The 14,960-nt window shown below is 34.2% G+C and overlaps 2 protein-coding genes across 6 annotated transcripts; one reads left to right on the top strand and one right to left on the bottom strand.

Annotated features, from left to right (window-relative positions):
* Positions 1 to 39: 39 nt before the first annotated feature.
* On the top strand, positions 40 to 2,899 carry LOC135839147 (RING-type E3 ubiquitin-protein ligase PPIL2). Its single transcript, XM_065355041.1, has 11 exons — positions 40 to 275; positions 354 to 564; positions 637 to 780; positions 860 to 1,025; positions 1,090 to 1,241; positions 1,320 to 1,443; positions 1,523 to 1,671; positions 1,743 to 1,894; positions 1,963 to 2,152; positions 2,218 to 2,357; positions 2,439 to 2,899. Exons 1-11 carry the CDS (start codon positions 244 to 246, stop codon positions 2,530 to 2,532), a joined length of 1,554 nt encoding a protein of 517 aa, XP_065211113.1. The 5' UTR covers positions 40 to 243; the 3' UTR covers positions 2,533 to 2,899.
* A 2,805-nt stretch (positions 2,900 to 5,704) lies between these two features.
* LOC135839149 (uncharacterized) lies at positions 5,705 to 14,901 on the bottom strand. Of its 5 annotated transcripts, XM_065355043.1 has the most exons (12): positions 14,724 to 14,901; positions 14,486 to 14,637; positions 14,165 to 14,361; positions 13,907 to 14,080; positions 13,579 to 13,805; positions 13,243 to 13,505; positions 12,581 to 12,849; positions 12,317 to 12,508; positions 7,001 to 7,106; positions 6,776 to 6,893; positions 6,434 to 6,714; positions 5,705 to 6,351 (listed from the first exon to the last, which is right to left on the bottom strand). In XM_065355043.1, exons 2-12 carry the CDS (start codon positions 14,517 to 14,519, stop codon positions 6,035 to 6,037), a joined length of 2,178 nt encoding a protein of 725 aa, XP_065211115.1. In that variant the 5' UTR covers positions 14,520 to 14,637; positions 14,724 to 14,901; the 3' UTR covers positions 5,705 to 6,034. The 5 variants fall into 5 exon arrangements, with proteins under 5 accessions (XP_065211115.1, XP_065211114.1, XP_065211119.1 ...); XM_065355042.1 differs by lacking the exons at positions 14,486 to 14,637; positions 14,724 to 14,901 and having other exon boundaries at positions 14,165 to 14,449; XM_065355047.1 differs by lacking the exons at positions 14,486 to 14,637; positions 14,724 to 14,901 and having other exon boundaries at positions 13,907 to 14,096; positions 14,165 to 14,425.
* Positions 14,902 to 14,960: the final 59 nt, after the last annotated feature.

Genomic DNA, 14,960 nt, shown 5'->3' with positions numbered 1-14,960 from the left:
CGAGAGTATTCCGAGCGTATCCGAACACTCCCGAAGCAACTTCCTCTGTGAAAAAATTCTGACGTCTTATCAATGATTTTGTTTACGAAAAATTAATAATAATTTTCGTTTTCATAAATAAAAATCAAGATCAAGAGCAGTCGCCGGATAATTTGATCACTCTACTTACTCTACTCGGATTTTCAATTTCACATCCACGTAAACTCTCATTTCAATTCATTCTTCAACTAATAAAACCTCAAAATGGGTAAACGACAGCATCAAAAGGATAAAATGTAAGTTCAATTTTCAATTTTCATATTTCAATCCAACTCATAATCCCAACACTGAACCCATATTCCTAATTCAAACAGGTACTTAACGTACACCGAATGGACTACACTATACGGTGGCAAAAAAGAAGGAGTCGATAAAGGTAATTTTAGACGTCTGCCTTTCGATCATTGCTGTGTTTCGCTTCAACCATTTGTGAAAGCTTGCTGCGATCAAGACGGGAATATTTTCGACTTACAAGCCATAATCGGTTATTTAAAGAAATATAAACATAATCCAGTCAACGGAAAGGTTAATATTTCATTACTTCGAATTCGTTCATCGTCCACCATTCACCGTTAATTTAACTATTTCTCATTACAGCCTTTAGATTTGAAGAAACTCGTTAATTTGAATTTCGTGAAAAATGAAAAAGGCGAATACCATTGCCCAGTATTGTATAAAGTATTCACAAATCAGTCACATATGGTGGCGAATTCCAAATCTGGAAATGTGTTTTCGTACGAGGTTAGTTGGATTAGGATTAGTATCAGTATCAATTTACATTTCACTCGACGTATAATCGCTCAATATTTTCAATTTTCAGGCCGTCGAACAACTCAACATTAAAACAAAATCATTCAAAGATTTAATCACCGATGAACCGTTTCAAAGGAGCGATCTGATCATTTTGCAAGATCCTACGGACTTGTCTAAATTCAACATTATGTCATTTCATCACGTTAAAAACAATTTCAGAGTTGAAACCGAAGGTAACGATTAGTTTTTTCGTACGATATCTATATTTTTGATACTCATAACTGAACTTTATTGCAGAGGAATTGGAGTTCCGAGCTGAAGGAAATATGGGTATATTGAAAACCGTTGCTAATGAGACTAAAGTCATCTTGAACGAATTAGAACGCGATTATAAACCTGCTGAAGCTGAGAAACAAGCCGATAAACCTAAACTTGATAAATTTAATGCTGTATGTTCCTTATTATTATTCATTCTATTCGATTGTATCGAATATTAATTATTAATTTATCGTTCGTTTATTTCAAAGGCACATTATTCGACTGGAAAAGTAGCAGCTGGATTTACATCCACTGCTATGGATCCTGTTACTTTACACGAAGCTGCTGTTATCGATGAAGATGTAGTAAGATACGAACGAGTTAAGAAGAAAGGTAGCTCACTAATTAACGCTTGAACTTCGAGTATTTAATTATCCATGATCTATAACGTTATTTATTTCTCTAATCACAGGATACGTTCGTCTCGTTACTAACTTCGGTCCTCTGAATATTCAACTAGACAGCGATATTGTACCAAAAACTTGTGAAAATTTTTTAAAATTATGTCAACGCGGATACTACGAAAATACTAAATTCCATCGATCGATTCGAAATTTCATGGTAAACACTTTCAACGTTATTTTCTCGAAATACGTGTTGATAAATTTATTCTGTCGATGAATCGTGATTAGATTCAAGGTGGAGATCCAACTGGAACTGGAACCGGAGGAGAATCGATATGGAAAAAACCATTTGAAGACGAATTCAAACCAAATTTAACCCATTCCGGTCGTGGTATTTTATCGATGGCGAATTCCGGCACCAACACGAATAAATCACAATTGTAAATCACCTCAAAATAGACCCACGATAAATTAAATTTCTGTAATTAAATTCGAACTGTATTTCTAGTTTCATAACATTCCGTTCCTGTCGTCATTTGGACAATAAGCATACAGTGTTTGGAAAAATAGTCGGAGGAATGGACACGTTAAATATGATCGAACAGGTCGAAGTGGACAATAAAGACAGACCGATCGAAGACATTATCATTTTGAAAACACAAGTATTCGTAGATCCGTACCAAGAAGTCGATGATCAGGTAAATATTGCTCTATTCTTTACGAACCACGTAAAGCTTCGACTCATACGAGTATTTATTCGTAGTTGGCTGCCGATCGAGCGGCTGAAATCGAGAAACAAACCGCCGAAGAGAATAAGAAAACCGGAGTAGCCGTAGGAGCATCGACTAAAGTTTTCAAACGAGGAATTGGCAAATACATAAATCCAGAAGTGGCCACGTCCAAGTAAGTATAAAACTAGTATTTATTTTTCGATGATTGTTCGTTGGCGGTACTTTACTCTTATCATTTTTTTTTCTGATTTAGAACCAGAGAAGAAGCAACGGAACCTGTAGCAACGACTCCTTTGAGAAAAAAGAAGAAAGGGAATTATGGAATTGGAAGTTTAAACGTATGGTAAACAGTGTTAGTTCCAGTACCTATTCCAGCAATAACGATGACGATTATGGTCCGATTTTGGGACAGACGAAAAACTATTGGACGTTATCCTTCTAGAGATGAATTGAGACCGAGAAAAATTCACATTGTAAGTAGAAAGATGTTCCTTCTGTATCACGTCTGGTTTCTATGAAACTGCGAAAGAGATTTTAAAGTAATTTTCAACTATCGAGTGAACGTTTTGTCGAGCGTTCATGGTGAAGAACTTTTTTTAGATATTTAAAATGTATTTGCGATTTATTCCTGACTATGTGTTTTATGTATATCATTGTTTTTATGTTTTTTTTTCTGGTTTTAAAAATTGAAAAGAATAAATTTCAATCAACTAACCCTTATTTTATTTTTAAAATGATGAAGTAACGTAAGATAAAGCACCCAAATGTGGCCACCTGAAGTTTTTTTTTTTTTAAATCTAGATTCAACATTATTTCAATCCAAAACAGTGAGAATTTCTCATCTTCTGAACACCCTATTTTGGATAAATGAATCAAGTTTGCGAACGAAATTTCTTTTTAAAAGTTGCAATTTTAAGCAAAATTTTGAAAATTGCAGTTTATTTTTTTGAACGTGCAAAACCCCAAAAAAGGTCATTCAAAATTACCCAAAAGCGATCATTTGAAAAATAAAGAACAAAGTTTCACCGCACTGACTTTAAAAGCTAAACGCTGAATGTTCTAATTTTTGCAAAATCTGATTATTTCAGCAGAATGCTCTTTTTGGCGATTTTCGGGATTCGGAAAAAACGTGAGACTTCTTCGCAACATTTACAAAAAGCGAAATTTTTAGCTAATTTTTTTGAAATCAAAACTGACAATTTCAACAAAAAGCAAGGCTTTTCAAATGAGATTTTGGTCGTTGTTTGGGCAAAAAACTAAACTTGGCAATTGTTGTCAAATGAGTGAACATTTTGGGAAAATTTTTGAAAAAACAAAACTGTGACAATTTTATCCAAAGATGGTGGATTTTGGCAATTTCTGTGTAAAAAAAAATTTACGGTCAATTTCAACTGGAAAAAAATGTGAGACTTTCTGATCATTTTTTGCCAAAAAGCGACGTTTTTAAGCAATTTTTGGGCATAAACGAGACTTTTTGGTAACTTTGACAAAACACAGGAGTTTTTGCTTGTTCGTTTGAAAACATGAGACTTCATTACTTTAAGCAAAAAAGGACAAGGCTTTTCAGAAATTTTGGCAAAAAAGTGAGTCTTTTTGGAATTTTTTCCAAAGAGGCGATAATTTTTGACACAAAAAGAAACATTTTGTCAATTTTGGCAAAAGTTTAGACTTTTTGGTTAGCTTAACATTATTTCAATCGAAAATAGTGAGAATTTTTCATTTTCTGAACACCCTATTTTGGAAAAATGAACAAAATTCCTTTTTAATAGTTGCAGTTTTTTGTCAACATTTTGAAAATTGCAGTTATTTTTTAAAAGTGGTCATTTTAAAAATGCAAAAACCCAAAAATGGTCACTCAAGATTACCCAAACGCGACCATTTGAAAAATAAAAAACAAAATTTCACCGCAATGGCCTAAAAAAGTGAAAGCTTAAATGTTCTAATTTTCTGCAAGATCTAACCCAAGGAAATTTTTTGACAGAAAGCAAAAGTGGCCATTTTAACAGAAAACAGAAAATCCTTTTTGGCGATTTTCGGAATTCGGAAAAAACGTGAGACTTTTTGGCAACATTTACAAAAGGTGAAACTTGTTGCAGAGTTTTTTGAAATCAAGACTTGACAATTTCAGCAAAGAGCAAGGCTTTTCAGGTGAGATTTAGGACGTTTTTTGGGCAAAAAACCAAACTTGGCATTTGTTGTCAAATGAGTGAACATTTTGGGCAATTTTTTGAAGAAAGCAAAACTGTGACAACTTTATTAAAAAATGGCGCATTTTTGGCAATTTCTGAGTAAAAAAATTTACAGTCAATTTAAACGGGAAAAAAATGTGAGACTTTCTGGGATTAGTTTGCCAAAAAGCGATTTTTTAAGCAATTTGGCAACTTTGACAAAATACAGGAGTTTTTTGCTATGTTTGTTCGAAAGCAAAACTTCATTACTTTAGGTAAAGGACGAGGCTTTTTAGAAATTTTGGCAAAAGTTTAAACTTTTTGGTTAGCTTAAGACAATGCAACAAGTTGGCAGTTTGAAAAAAATGAAAAAGTGATATTCACTAGTTGATATTGATATTATCGACATTTTCACTTTTATTCTTCAAAAATAAGGCCATGATTAAGAAAAATGCAATTTTTGGAAATTTTTGAAACGTTCAACTTTAGTAACCCAAATTTTGAAAAAATGACAATTTTGATTGAACTATTCTACAACTTCTTGATTAGAAAACAAAACTTTGGCAATTTTTGACAATGACAGCAAGACTTCTGGATAATTTTTGGAAAACGTGGGACTTTTTGGAATTTTTAGCAAAAACATCAATTTTTACCATTTTAGCAATTTTGCTAAATTAGCAGTGAAGTTGAGTAAATTTTTGAAAAAACAAGAATTTTTGGCAAAAAGCAAAACCTTGACAACTTTAACTAAAAGCAGCATACCTATTTGAAACTTGTTGGCAAAAAAGTCATGCTTTTCAGCAATTTCTGGCAAAAAACGACTTTATAAATTTTTAGAAAAAAGTGAAAATCTTCAACAACTTTTTTTAAAAACAAAAAAAAAACAAGAATGAAAAATTTAGCAAAAAGTAGCAATTTTTTGAGAAATTATTGACCAAAAAAGTACAGAAGTTTTATTTGCAATTTCATTGAAAGAATGCAAGACTTGCTAATTTTTGGCAACTTCCACTACAAAAACAAGACTTTGCAATTTTGCAAAAAGCGAGAATTTCTGTCAATTTTTGGAGAAAAACAATAATCTATTTCAGTGAAAACGGGAAAGTGAAAGTTTTGTCAATTTTTAGGTAAAAGAGCAAGAGTTTTGGGTAATTTGGGGGGGGGGGAATGCAAACTTTTGGAAATTTTTTGAGAAAAAGCAACAATTTTTAGCAAGAAACGAGAATATTTGGAAATTTTTCAGAAATGCGTGACTATTATCAACACACCTCCCTCTCACCGAGGCCCTGGCCTGATGCATGATTCATTTAAAAAACTATTTTTCAAAAATTGGTAAAAAAAAAAACAACAAAAATACGAAAATCATATTCACTTTGATCAAATTAATCAAACTACAAGAGCATCTGTACCGAATTGTACGTACAAATACAAAGGTTAATATTTTAATCAAAATTATATTCAAAAATACATCAACGATTCTAAACTCTCGCGTTTGGTAGATCTCCAGAAACCTTCGTCGAGTCCTGAGTCATACGCAAAATACAATAATTCGGTTTTTCTAACAAAAAAAATTCCAATCATTTCTAGCAAAATCAACAAAGTTATTCTTTAAAACTTACACCGACATACGTCGGTCGGGTTTAAAACTTCGCCAGAACTGTCGTTCGATGGCATCAAAATTCCTTTAATTTTGGTTATTTTGCAACTCGGCCTTTTCCTGGTATTTTTTCGCTTCTTTGTGTTTGTAAATCAACGATATCACCAACAATACCATAACGATAGCTATACCAAATAACAAAGTCGCTATGTTGCACATTTTCGACGTGATGTACGCACCGCTCATTTCTGCCGGCTGAGGCCTAAACACATACTCGAAAGACCCATTCAAATATCGAATTAACGTAAATCCGGGAACTTTGCTCGTCAAAGCCTGCAACGGTTGGGCTGTTTTATGACATTTGTTAACTTCGCAATTCATGTGTATGTTCAACGATTCGTTCACTGAAAAATCGACCGTATTTTATAACCGTATTTCTAAACGTAATTTCAATCTACGAGCACTACGTATTCGAAGTATACCCACGACTGCATAAATGAGGATACGTGTGATCCTTGTTCTTGGTTATTGGTGCACAAGACGCGTCTATTGGTGGTTTGGTACAAACGGGACAGCAGCTTTTATTCGCAGAGCCTCTTTCGGCCCAGAAATGATCTTCTCCGTTCGTGGCAAAAATACAAACCATATGAGTAGGTATTCCATTATGTACTTTATATTCGCGTGGAATTTTTATATCAGTTTGTCCCGGACGGACAACAATCGCGCAACCCATCCAATAAGCGTTGCCTCTTCTAAACGTCCCATCTCTGAGAAAACTTACAAGTAAGCTATCCATTTATAGTAATTTTCAGTCTATTAAACACTTACTCATTCCAGTCTTGAAACGCATTACTCCAAAATAATTTAGCGAATTTCTCGTGTAGTGATTGTTGTGCGTTCTCTTTTAAATGAAAGACCACAGTAACTTCTTCAAAAAAAGGGAGTTCTGTGAGCAGATAGAATTAGAAATTCGTGCGATTAAGACATCGATTTTTGACGAATCTGTAATTGACAAATTATCGTCTATAGTCGTATAAAAATTGATTAACTCACCACCCTGAAATGGAGGATGTGGATAGGTGACGTTTCGGGTTAAATTTCCTGACGGACAATTACGCACTCTTTCTGCAGCTTTTTGCTCTAAATACCAATGCCAACGCTGAAAAATAAAGCCACGGAATTAAAATTGATATAAGTGTGTATTTCAGAACAAAAAAAGATTACGCTATTCTATTCGCTAATTGTTTTAGAAGAAGAGAACTGTAATTCGTCTTTCTCTCAAGGTTCGTACTCAATTTTTTTTTTTTAAGTAGCTTGAGAAATCAAAAAAGTTTGAAAAATTAACCAAAAAGTTGGCTAAACAAGAGCAAAAAATGCGAAACAAAAAAAATAGAATACTTACAAAGGAACCTCCTGAGGTGTCACACTCCGATTTGGACGGGACCGCGATTTTTGGAAAGAGCATAGTCTAACCCCCCCCCCCCTCCAAAACCAAATTTTCAGCTGTCCAAGTTCATTTTTCGATTTTCGGCGAATTTTTGAAAATCAAAATTGACTGTTTTTGGCGATTTATGCTTCTTTTTTTAAAAGTAGGTACTTGATCAATAAAAATGGTCGAAATAAGTCCTAAAACTAATATTATTTCCCCAAATCCAAATTTCACAATTTCCAGCCATTCAGGAGCCTCCAGTGCGATTTTTCAATTTCTCCAGGATTTTGAATTTGCTCCAGAAGGCGTGAATATGCAGTTGGGCAGCTAAAAATCGAGTTGTGTGGTATACTCGACCTGTTTAACGAGTTTATCTACATTTGAGCCGATTTTAGGAGTGACACCTCAAGAGTGGTTTTTTGATAGCTTTTTTCAAAATTAAAAAATCAAAAGATAACCGTTTGTGAGGACATTTTTGAAATTTCCGCGAATCGCTGTAATATTTCCAGCCGTTTTGGAGCGAGAGTGACACCTCAAAAAACCACTCTTGAGGTCCCCAAAGGAGTGACCCCCCCCCAAAAAAAAACATGGTTACATTCGTGTGACACATGAAATAGTATGTTTTCGATATCGCTGAACACGAATATTGCCTTAGTTTTTCGAATCGACTTCACCCATGGCCCCCAGAACCTCCCCCAATAGGTAAAAGTCCAAAAAAATTGTTGGGGGCCGTGGATGGGGTCCAATCAAAAATCTGACGTCATATTCGTGTTCAGCGTCACCAAAAACATACTATTACATATGTCACACGAACAAAACACTTTTTTGAACTTTTACCCCCTTTGGGGAGGTGCTGGGGGCCATGGATGGGGTTCTATCAAAAATCTGATGTCATATTCGTATTCAGCGACACCTAAAACATAGAATTCGATATATCACATGCCCCAGATTTTCTTTGGAAAGTTTCACCCAAAATTGGGCGTGGGGATGCTCCCCCTCCATTGAGAGATCTCATCTCGAAACTTGATTTTTCAAAAAAGCATCAAAAGGTACATCTATGGAAATTTTTCCAACATTTTAAATGGTAGCTCCCACTTACAGCGCCATTTTGAAATTTGAACTTTCAATTTAAAAGTTCAACTTTCAACTTTTGAAAATATCAAAACACTTAAAAAGTTCAAAATGCAATGCCCTTTCGAACTGTGAAATCAGTTTTGATCAATGTATCATAGTTTTAGAGGAATGGGCTGCTGAAGTTGAGTAGCTCGAGACAATGTGAAAATAATGGACCCCCCACCCGCCTCCTGAGGGGGCTGGGACCAAACTAATTGCGGGGTTCTTACTTACTGGGTGGGTATATATTATTAAAAAAAAATTGAGCGAAATCGAAAAACATGACTTTCAAAATCGCCTTTTTTTGGTCGAGTTGACATGGAATGACCCCAACTGCATATTCATCGCCTTCTGGAGCAAATTCAAAATTCTGGAGAAATTGAAAATCGCGCGGGGGGGCTCCAGAATGGCTGGAAATTGTGAAATTTGGATTTGGGGAGTTAGTTACGGAAAAAATACAGCGATTCGCGTGAATTTCAAAAATTTCCACACAAACTAAAAAGTCCAAGGATTTTTTAATTTTGAAAAAAACTGGTCAAAAACCCACTTTTGAGGTGTCACTCTCAAAATCGGCTCAAATGTGGATAAACTCGTTAAACAGGTCGAGTGTAACATACAACTCGGTTTTTAGCTGCCCAACTTCATCTTCACGCCTTCTGGAGAAATTGAAAAATTGCGCTGGAGGCTCCAGAATGACTGGAAATTGTGAAATTTGGATTTAAGTAATTAATATCAGTTTTGGGACTTATTTTGACCATTTTTATTGATCAAGTACCTACTTTTTAAAAAAAACATAAATCGCCAAAAAACAGTCAATTTTGAATTTTCAAAAATTCGCCAAAAATCAAAAAATGAACTTGGGTAGCTGAAAATTTGAGGAGCTTGGAATCAAAACTCACTTTTGCCATCGGACAAAGTTTCGAGAAAATCGACAATAGTGCGTTGATGAAAAAAACGTCGCAAAGTGTGTCGAGCTCTTGAGTAAGACTACTAAATAGGATTCCATGAGAAAAATTTTTTTTTCAAGTTGCCATATCGTTGCAGTATGGCTTTCAAGTTTGGCAAAAGTGAGTTTTGATTCCAAGGTGGGGTAATTTTACTTTCTTTTGCAAATATATCGAAAAATAAGCCTCCTAGAAGAAAACTAACGACATTATGTCGATTGGAAATTTAATTTTCTACAATTTTCCTCGACTTCATTTTTCTGTAGAATGCTTCGTTCCGTCTCCAGACAGCTTTAAAAGTTTTGAGCGCTGAATTTTTCCAAAAATTATACTTTCTTTTGCAAATATATAGAAAACTAAGCACCCTAGAAAAAAACTAACGACATTATGTCGATTGAAAATTTAATTTTCTACAATTTTCCTCGACCTCATTTTTCTGTAGAGTATTTTGTTCCGCCTCCAGAGAGCTTTAAAAGTTTTGAGCGCTCAATACATCCAATTTTTTACCTCCTCAGTTGCATAACATCCAAATTCAAAACTACCATTTTCGCTATTTTCACTATCAGAAAATGCTTCCGAATTTGCAATTGAATCATTTTGGCTTTGTAGACTGCCATGCGACCTTGAAAATACAGTTTTTTTTACAGCTTGGAGTCAAAACTCACTTTTGCCAGTGGCAAAAGTGAGTTTTGACTCCAAGGGCACTTTTTAACACGAAATTGTGAAGAACTGGGGCCGAATTTGGAAAAATGGACTCTGTAGGGTGATAGAGAAATTGAAGAAGTATCCGAATCCCCAAAAAAACGCATATCGATTTTTGGTGTCAAAAGTGAGTTTTGATTCCAAGCTCCTCATTTGGTTTTGGGGGTTTTGAACTATGCTCTTTCCAAAAATCGCGGTCCCGTTCAAATCGGAGTGTGACACCTCAAGAGGTTCCCTTGTTAGTACAAACTGATTTTTTTAAAATATCAACTAAGTAGGTTCACATTTTCAACCAAAAAAAGAGCTTTTTGGCAATTTCTGACAAAAAAGTGAGACTTCTGGACAATTTTTTAAAAAAGAGGGACTTTTTGGATTTTTTTCGACTAAAAAACGATAGTTTAAAGTGATTTTGCTAAAAGCGAAAATTTTCGAAATTGTTGGCAAAAATCAGGAATTTTTGAAAATTATTGGCAAACAATAATTGTGATCTTTCGTGAGAATTTTTAACAAAAAAAGACATTTTAGGTAATTTTTAAGCAAAAAAAAGTAAAAATTTGTAGAAATTTGTCTAAATGAGAATTCTTGTGAAAGAGTCTGAATTTGACAACTTTAACAAGTACCTAAGTAAGTACATAGTAGTAAAGGATTTCAACGTTTTTTTTTTTTTTTTCATTTATTTATTTATTTATTTGCAACGCTATTAGGGTGCAAAAAAAGGCTTTTCGCTCATTTTATGGCAACTTCTGCTAAAAAAAAGCAACACTTTGGAAAGTTGAAAAAGTGTGACTTTTTGAAATTGTTGGTATATAAAAAAGTGTCATTTTTGGCAATTTCTAGCAAAAAAAAAATCGACTTTTAGACAATTAATTTGAAAAAAGAGGTACTTTTTGGAATTTTTAGCAAAAAAAAAAAAACAATAATTTATAGCAGTTTTGCTAAAAGCAGGAATTTTTGAACATTTTTGAAAAAAAGAATTCTTGATAACAAGACTTTGACAATTTTAGCAATAACTAAGTAGGATTTTTTGAAAATTCATGGCAAAGAATTGAAAGTCATCTTTTTTGGCAATTTTTAAACAACAAATATAGAGACTTTTTGGTTAATTTTTGGAAAAAGTGAAAATCTTTCACACAACATTTTGCTAAAAAAGTGAAAATTTTTGTAAAAAAAACCCTAATAGTTTGACAACTTTACCGAAAAATAGGCAATTTTTGAAAATTATCAACAAAAAATTATTTTTCTTCCAAATTTTAGCCAAACAGTACGGTACATAAACGTGACTTTTTACTAATTTTTTAGTAATTTCTGTTTTTTAAAAAAAAGCAAGACGTTATTAAAAATCTACGCAAAAATCACGACATTTTGACAACTTTAGGCAAAAAAAAATGATGGACCTAGTTTCAAAAAGTAAAGTTTTCAGCAACTTCTAGCAAAAAAGTAAGACTTCTAGACAGTTTTTTGAAAAAAAAGTTCACGTTTTAGACTTTTTTGGCAAAAAAAACGACAATTTATGACAATTTTGCTAAAAGCATGAATTTTTGTAAATTTTTGAAAATGAAGACGTTGGGCAACTTTTAGCCAAAAAGAGACGTGGGTAATTTTTGGAAAAAAAGTGAAACTTTTTTGGCAATTTTGCTAAAAAAGTGAAAATTTTTGTCAAAACAGTAATAAGCAGGATTTTATTTTTTAGCAATTATAGGCAAAAATTACACTTCTTCCCTATTTTGTCAAAAAAAAAAAAAAAAAAAAAAAAACTTCAGAAATTTGTTTGTAATGCAGTAAGTATTTGCTTTTTTTTCTATTTTTGGCAAAAAGCAGGAATTTTTGACAAATTACAGACAAGATACGAGTGAATGCTTTTTGGCGATTTCTTTCAACGACCTTCTTGGAGAAAAAGTGATACTTTGAAATGTTTTTTCGTATTTTTTATCGAAAAAGCAAAGCTTTTTTGCAACTTTTTGAAAAAAATTGAATCAATCAAAATTTAGAAAAAGTGACCGAAAGTTACATTTAGTAGGTAATTTAAATACCTACTTAGAAATTTACCTAGTACGAGTCTCGCTTTCTCAGTAACTTAAACTACTCAGATGATATATCGTCCTGATTAGCCAACATTTCAACTTTGAATTATGTTGGCAAATCCGACGACATTGTTTGTAATCAAAAGTGCATTCAACTTACACGTTCGGCCATGTTGCAATACCGTTCACCGTTGCACTTACACGGCAGTAAACATAAATACGTGCATAAACCTTGAGCTATCGTTTCAACAGCACTGTTTATAGTGTGCCAAATCAGATGTCGTACGATATCAGTAAGTTGACTGTGCTCACAGTTCCATCCTACACACGAATACGGATCCGCTTTATTCACCTATTTCCGAGACAAATAATCGTTAATATTTGAGATTTTTCATTTTCCAGAAGTGCGAAATGTTCAACCAACCACTTCATGTGTACGAGTGCAATTATAATTGTGATAGTCGCCTTCTTCGGGATAAGTTTTCGGAAGCTTGGGTGCGTTACATTCGACGCTTTCCACATCATTGTTGCCTATGCCAACTGGAGGTTTTCGAAATCGCACAGTAAGTCCGAACCATTTATCTTGCCAAGTTTCTGAATTTTCAAACGCTTCTTTGGGACATACCTTGCTGTATACTTCCGGGGTGTGCTCTTTACTGAATTGACAATTTGTCGACAAAGACGGATACCGAACTACAACAATTTGCATTCTTACACATTAGAAAATTAATTTGAATTTGTACATACAAGCAGGCAAGAACACTAAATATTCGTTAGCATATCGTCGGCTAAGTGCGGAAAGGTGCCTCGTGAAATTCGTTACTTGATACCTGTGTAAAACTGCCTTTCCACACTGAGCGCCATCTATCAGTCCAAGTTCAAATCTAAAGGCATCTTAGGTGATGGGAAGGGTGCCTTGAGGTAACATAACTTTTGGTTTGAACATTTGGACTGATAGATGGTGCTCAGAGTGGAAAGACCGTTTTACACAGGTGTCAAGTAACGAATTTCACGAGGCACCTTTCCGCACTAAGCCGACGATATTCTAGGTATACATATATCGTTTTACATACATATAATAGGTACCTGTACAAAGAGATCGATGTAAGTAATCGAAGGGCCTGTCAACTCCTAACTCTGGAAATACCAATGCACAATTACGGCTCGATAATGGCGGAATAACGTGCTCGATATGATCGAACTGCATAGGAGATCCAAAGACGCAACTAAAATGACCGAAGTTCCCAGAAATGATTTTTTCATTTAATGTAGTTTTCATACTAACGCCATATCTGAGAAGATAAGCGCAGCCTACTTCGGTCGCTAAACTTCTTCTAAATCGATTGGTCCTAAAACCAATGAAATTTAGATTATTATTTTCGTAAATCATTAGATTGAATACCAACAGTCCGAGACAAATACTTTTCATTCCAATCGTTCATGCGATTTTCCACCAGGTATGTTCTTAAAAGTAAATTTAATTCACGTTGAAATCCTTCTTCTACTTGAAACGTAACCGTGACGTCATCCAAATACTTCGGTAGGCCTTTTTTCTTGGAACTTTGTAGTGGTGATGTTGGCGAAACCGCATCCCCACAGAATTTTGTTTGATGTTCTAATGCTAGATTTTCCAAATCAGTGCTCCATTTCTGAAACAGTTTTCATCAAGTAGAACATTATCTAATTATTGAACTAGGTACATTTTTGAAGGGGAAAAAAATCATAACAGGTGTATTTACTGTTTACTAACCAATTCGAAGACCAATCTTAGTTTTTTCTTATCGCACCAAGGACCGCAAACTCCTTCAGCTACCGATGTTCGATAGGTATTCATCACATTCAAAATGCTGTATCGTGTACTATCGGTCAAGTGGCTTTCCCAACATTTATATCCCACACAGTTCGAATAAACATCAGACTTTCTCTACTTGATAATGAAACTATTATGAATATTACTCTCTAAAATTGTTTGTACAATCGAACGTTATAATTAATAGCGAATCATTACCCATATCATTCTTTCCGGGGTTGTGTCACAGAACATATAAAGGAAATTAACATCCGGGTACATCTTACCCTGGATAATTGGCAAGCATTTCTTGGTCTCCGCGTTTTCGGTTAAATTTAGTCGATTCAGCCACGTTAACATTTGCTTGGAAGTGTAACGTTCAGATTTCACGATTTGTACATGCAATATTGGCAATACTGCAAAATGAAGAGAAAAACAGGTGAAAATTTCTCTATTATAGAGACTCGAAAGCAACACAAGCATCAGTAGGTAAGTTTGGTGAGGACGAGGAGATGTTGAAATAATGAAATTGATACTTACGTACGAACAAGAAGCATAAAAGCGTTGGCTTCATTGATATCGAATGCGTTGAGTTATTTCGTGAACAGAGAATTCATTGAAATTTTCCGATTAGGTCCATCAACAGGTCACATTTGGGATCGACTTTCTTTCCAAGGATTTGAAACTTCTTACTGATAGGACATGAAAATCAAACATTCAATACTTTATAAGCGCTGAGTTGAAACCGGAAGGAAACTGAGAATAAAATTCTACGTACCAAGCAGAAAATAAAATTCTAACAAAGAAACAAGATGAATCCGAAAGAAAATCCTTGAGAAATTCGAAAATTGAAACAGAGAAACGAAGAAAGAAAAGACCAACACCGACTGAAAAAAGAAAACAAATGGTGGAAATCACATCACTGGCATCAGTGCAGCCACTTGTGGAACGAAAATTGATGAAAATTGAAAAACTTTATAGTTTAATTAGTTTAGTTTACTTTTTATAGTAAGCT

Source organism: Planococcus citri, chromosome 3 (assembly GCF_950023065.1).
Source record: "Planococcus citri chromosome 3, ihPlaCitr1.1, whole genome shotgun sequence".
Lineage (NCBI taxonomy): Eukaryota > Metazoa > Arthropoda > Insecta > Hemiptera > Pseudococcidae > Planococcus > Planococcus citri.
This window is presented reverse-complemented; position numbering and strand designations above follow the sequence as displayed.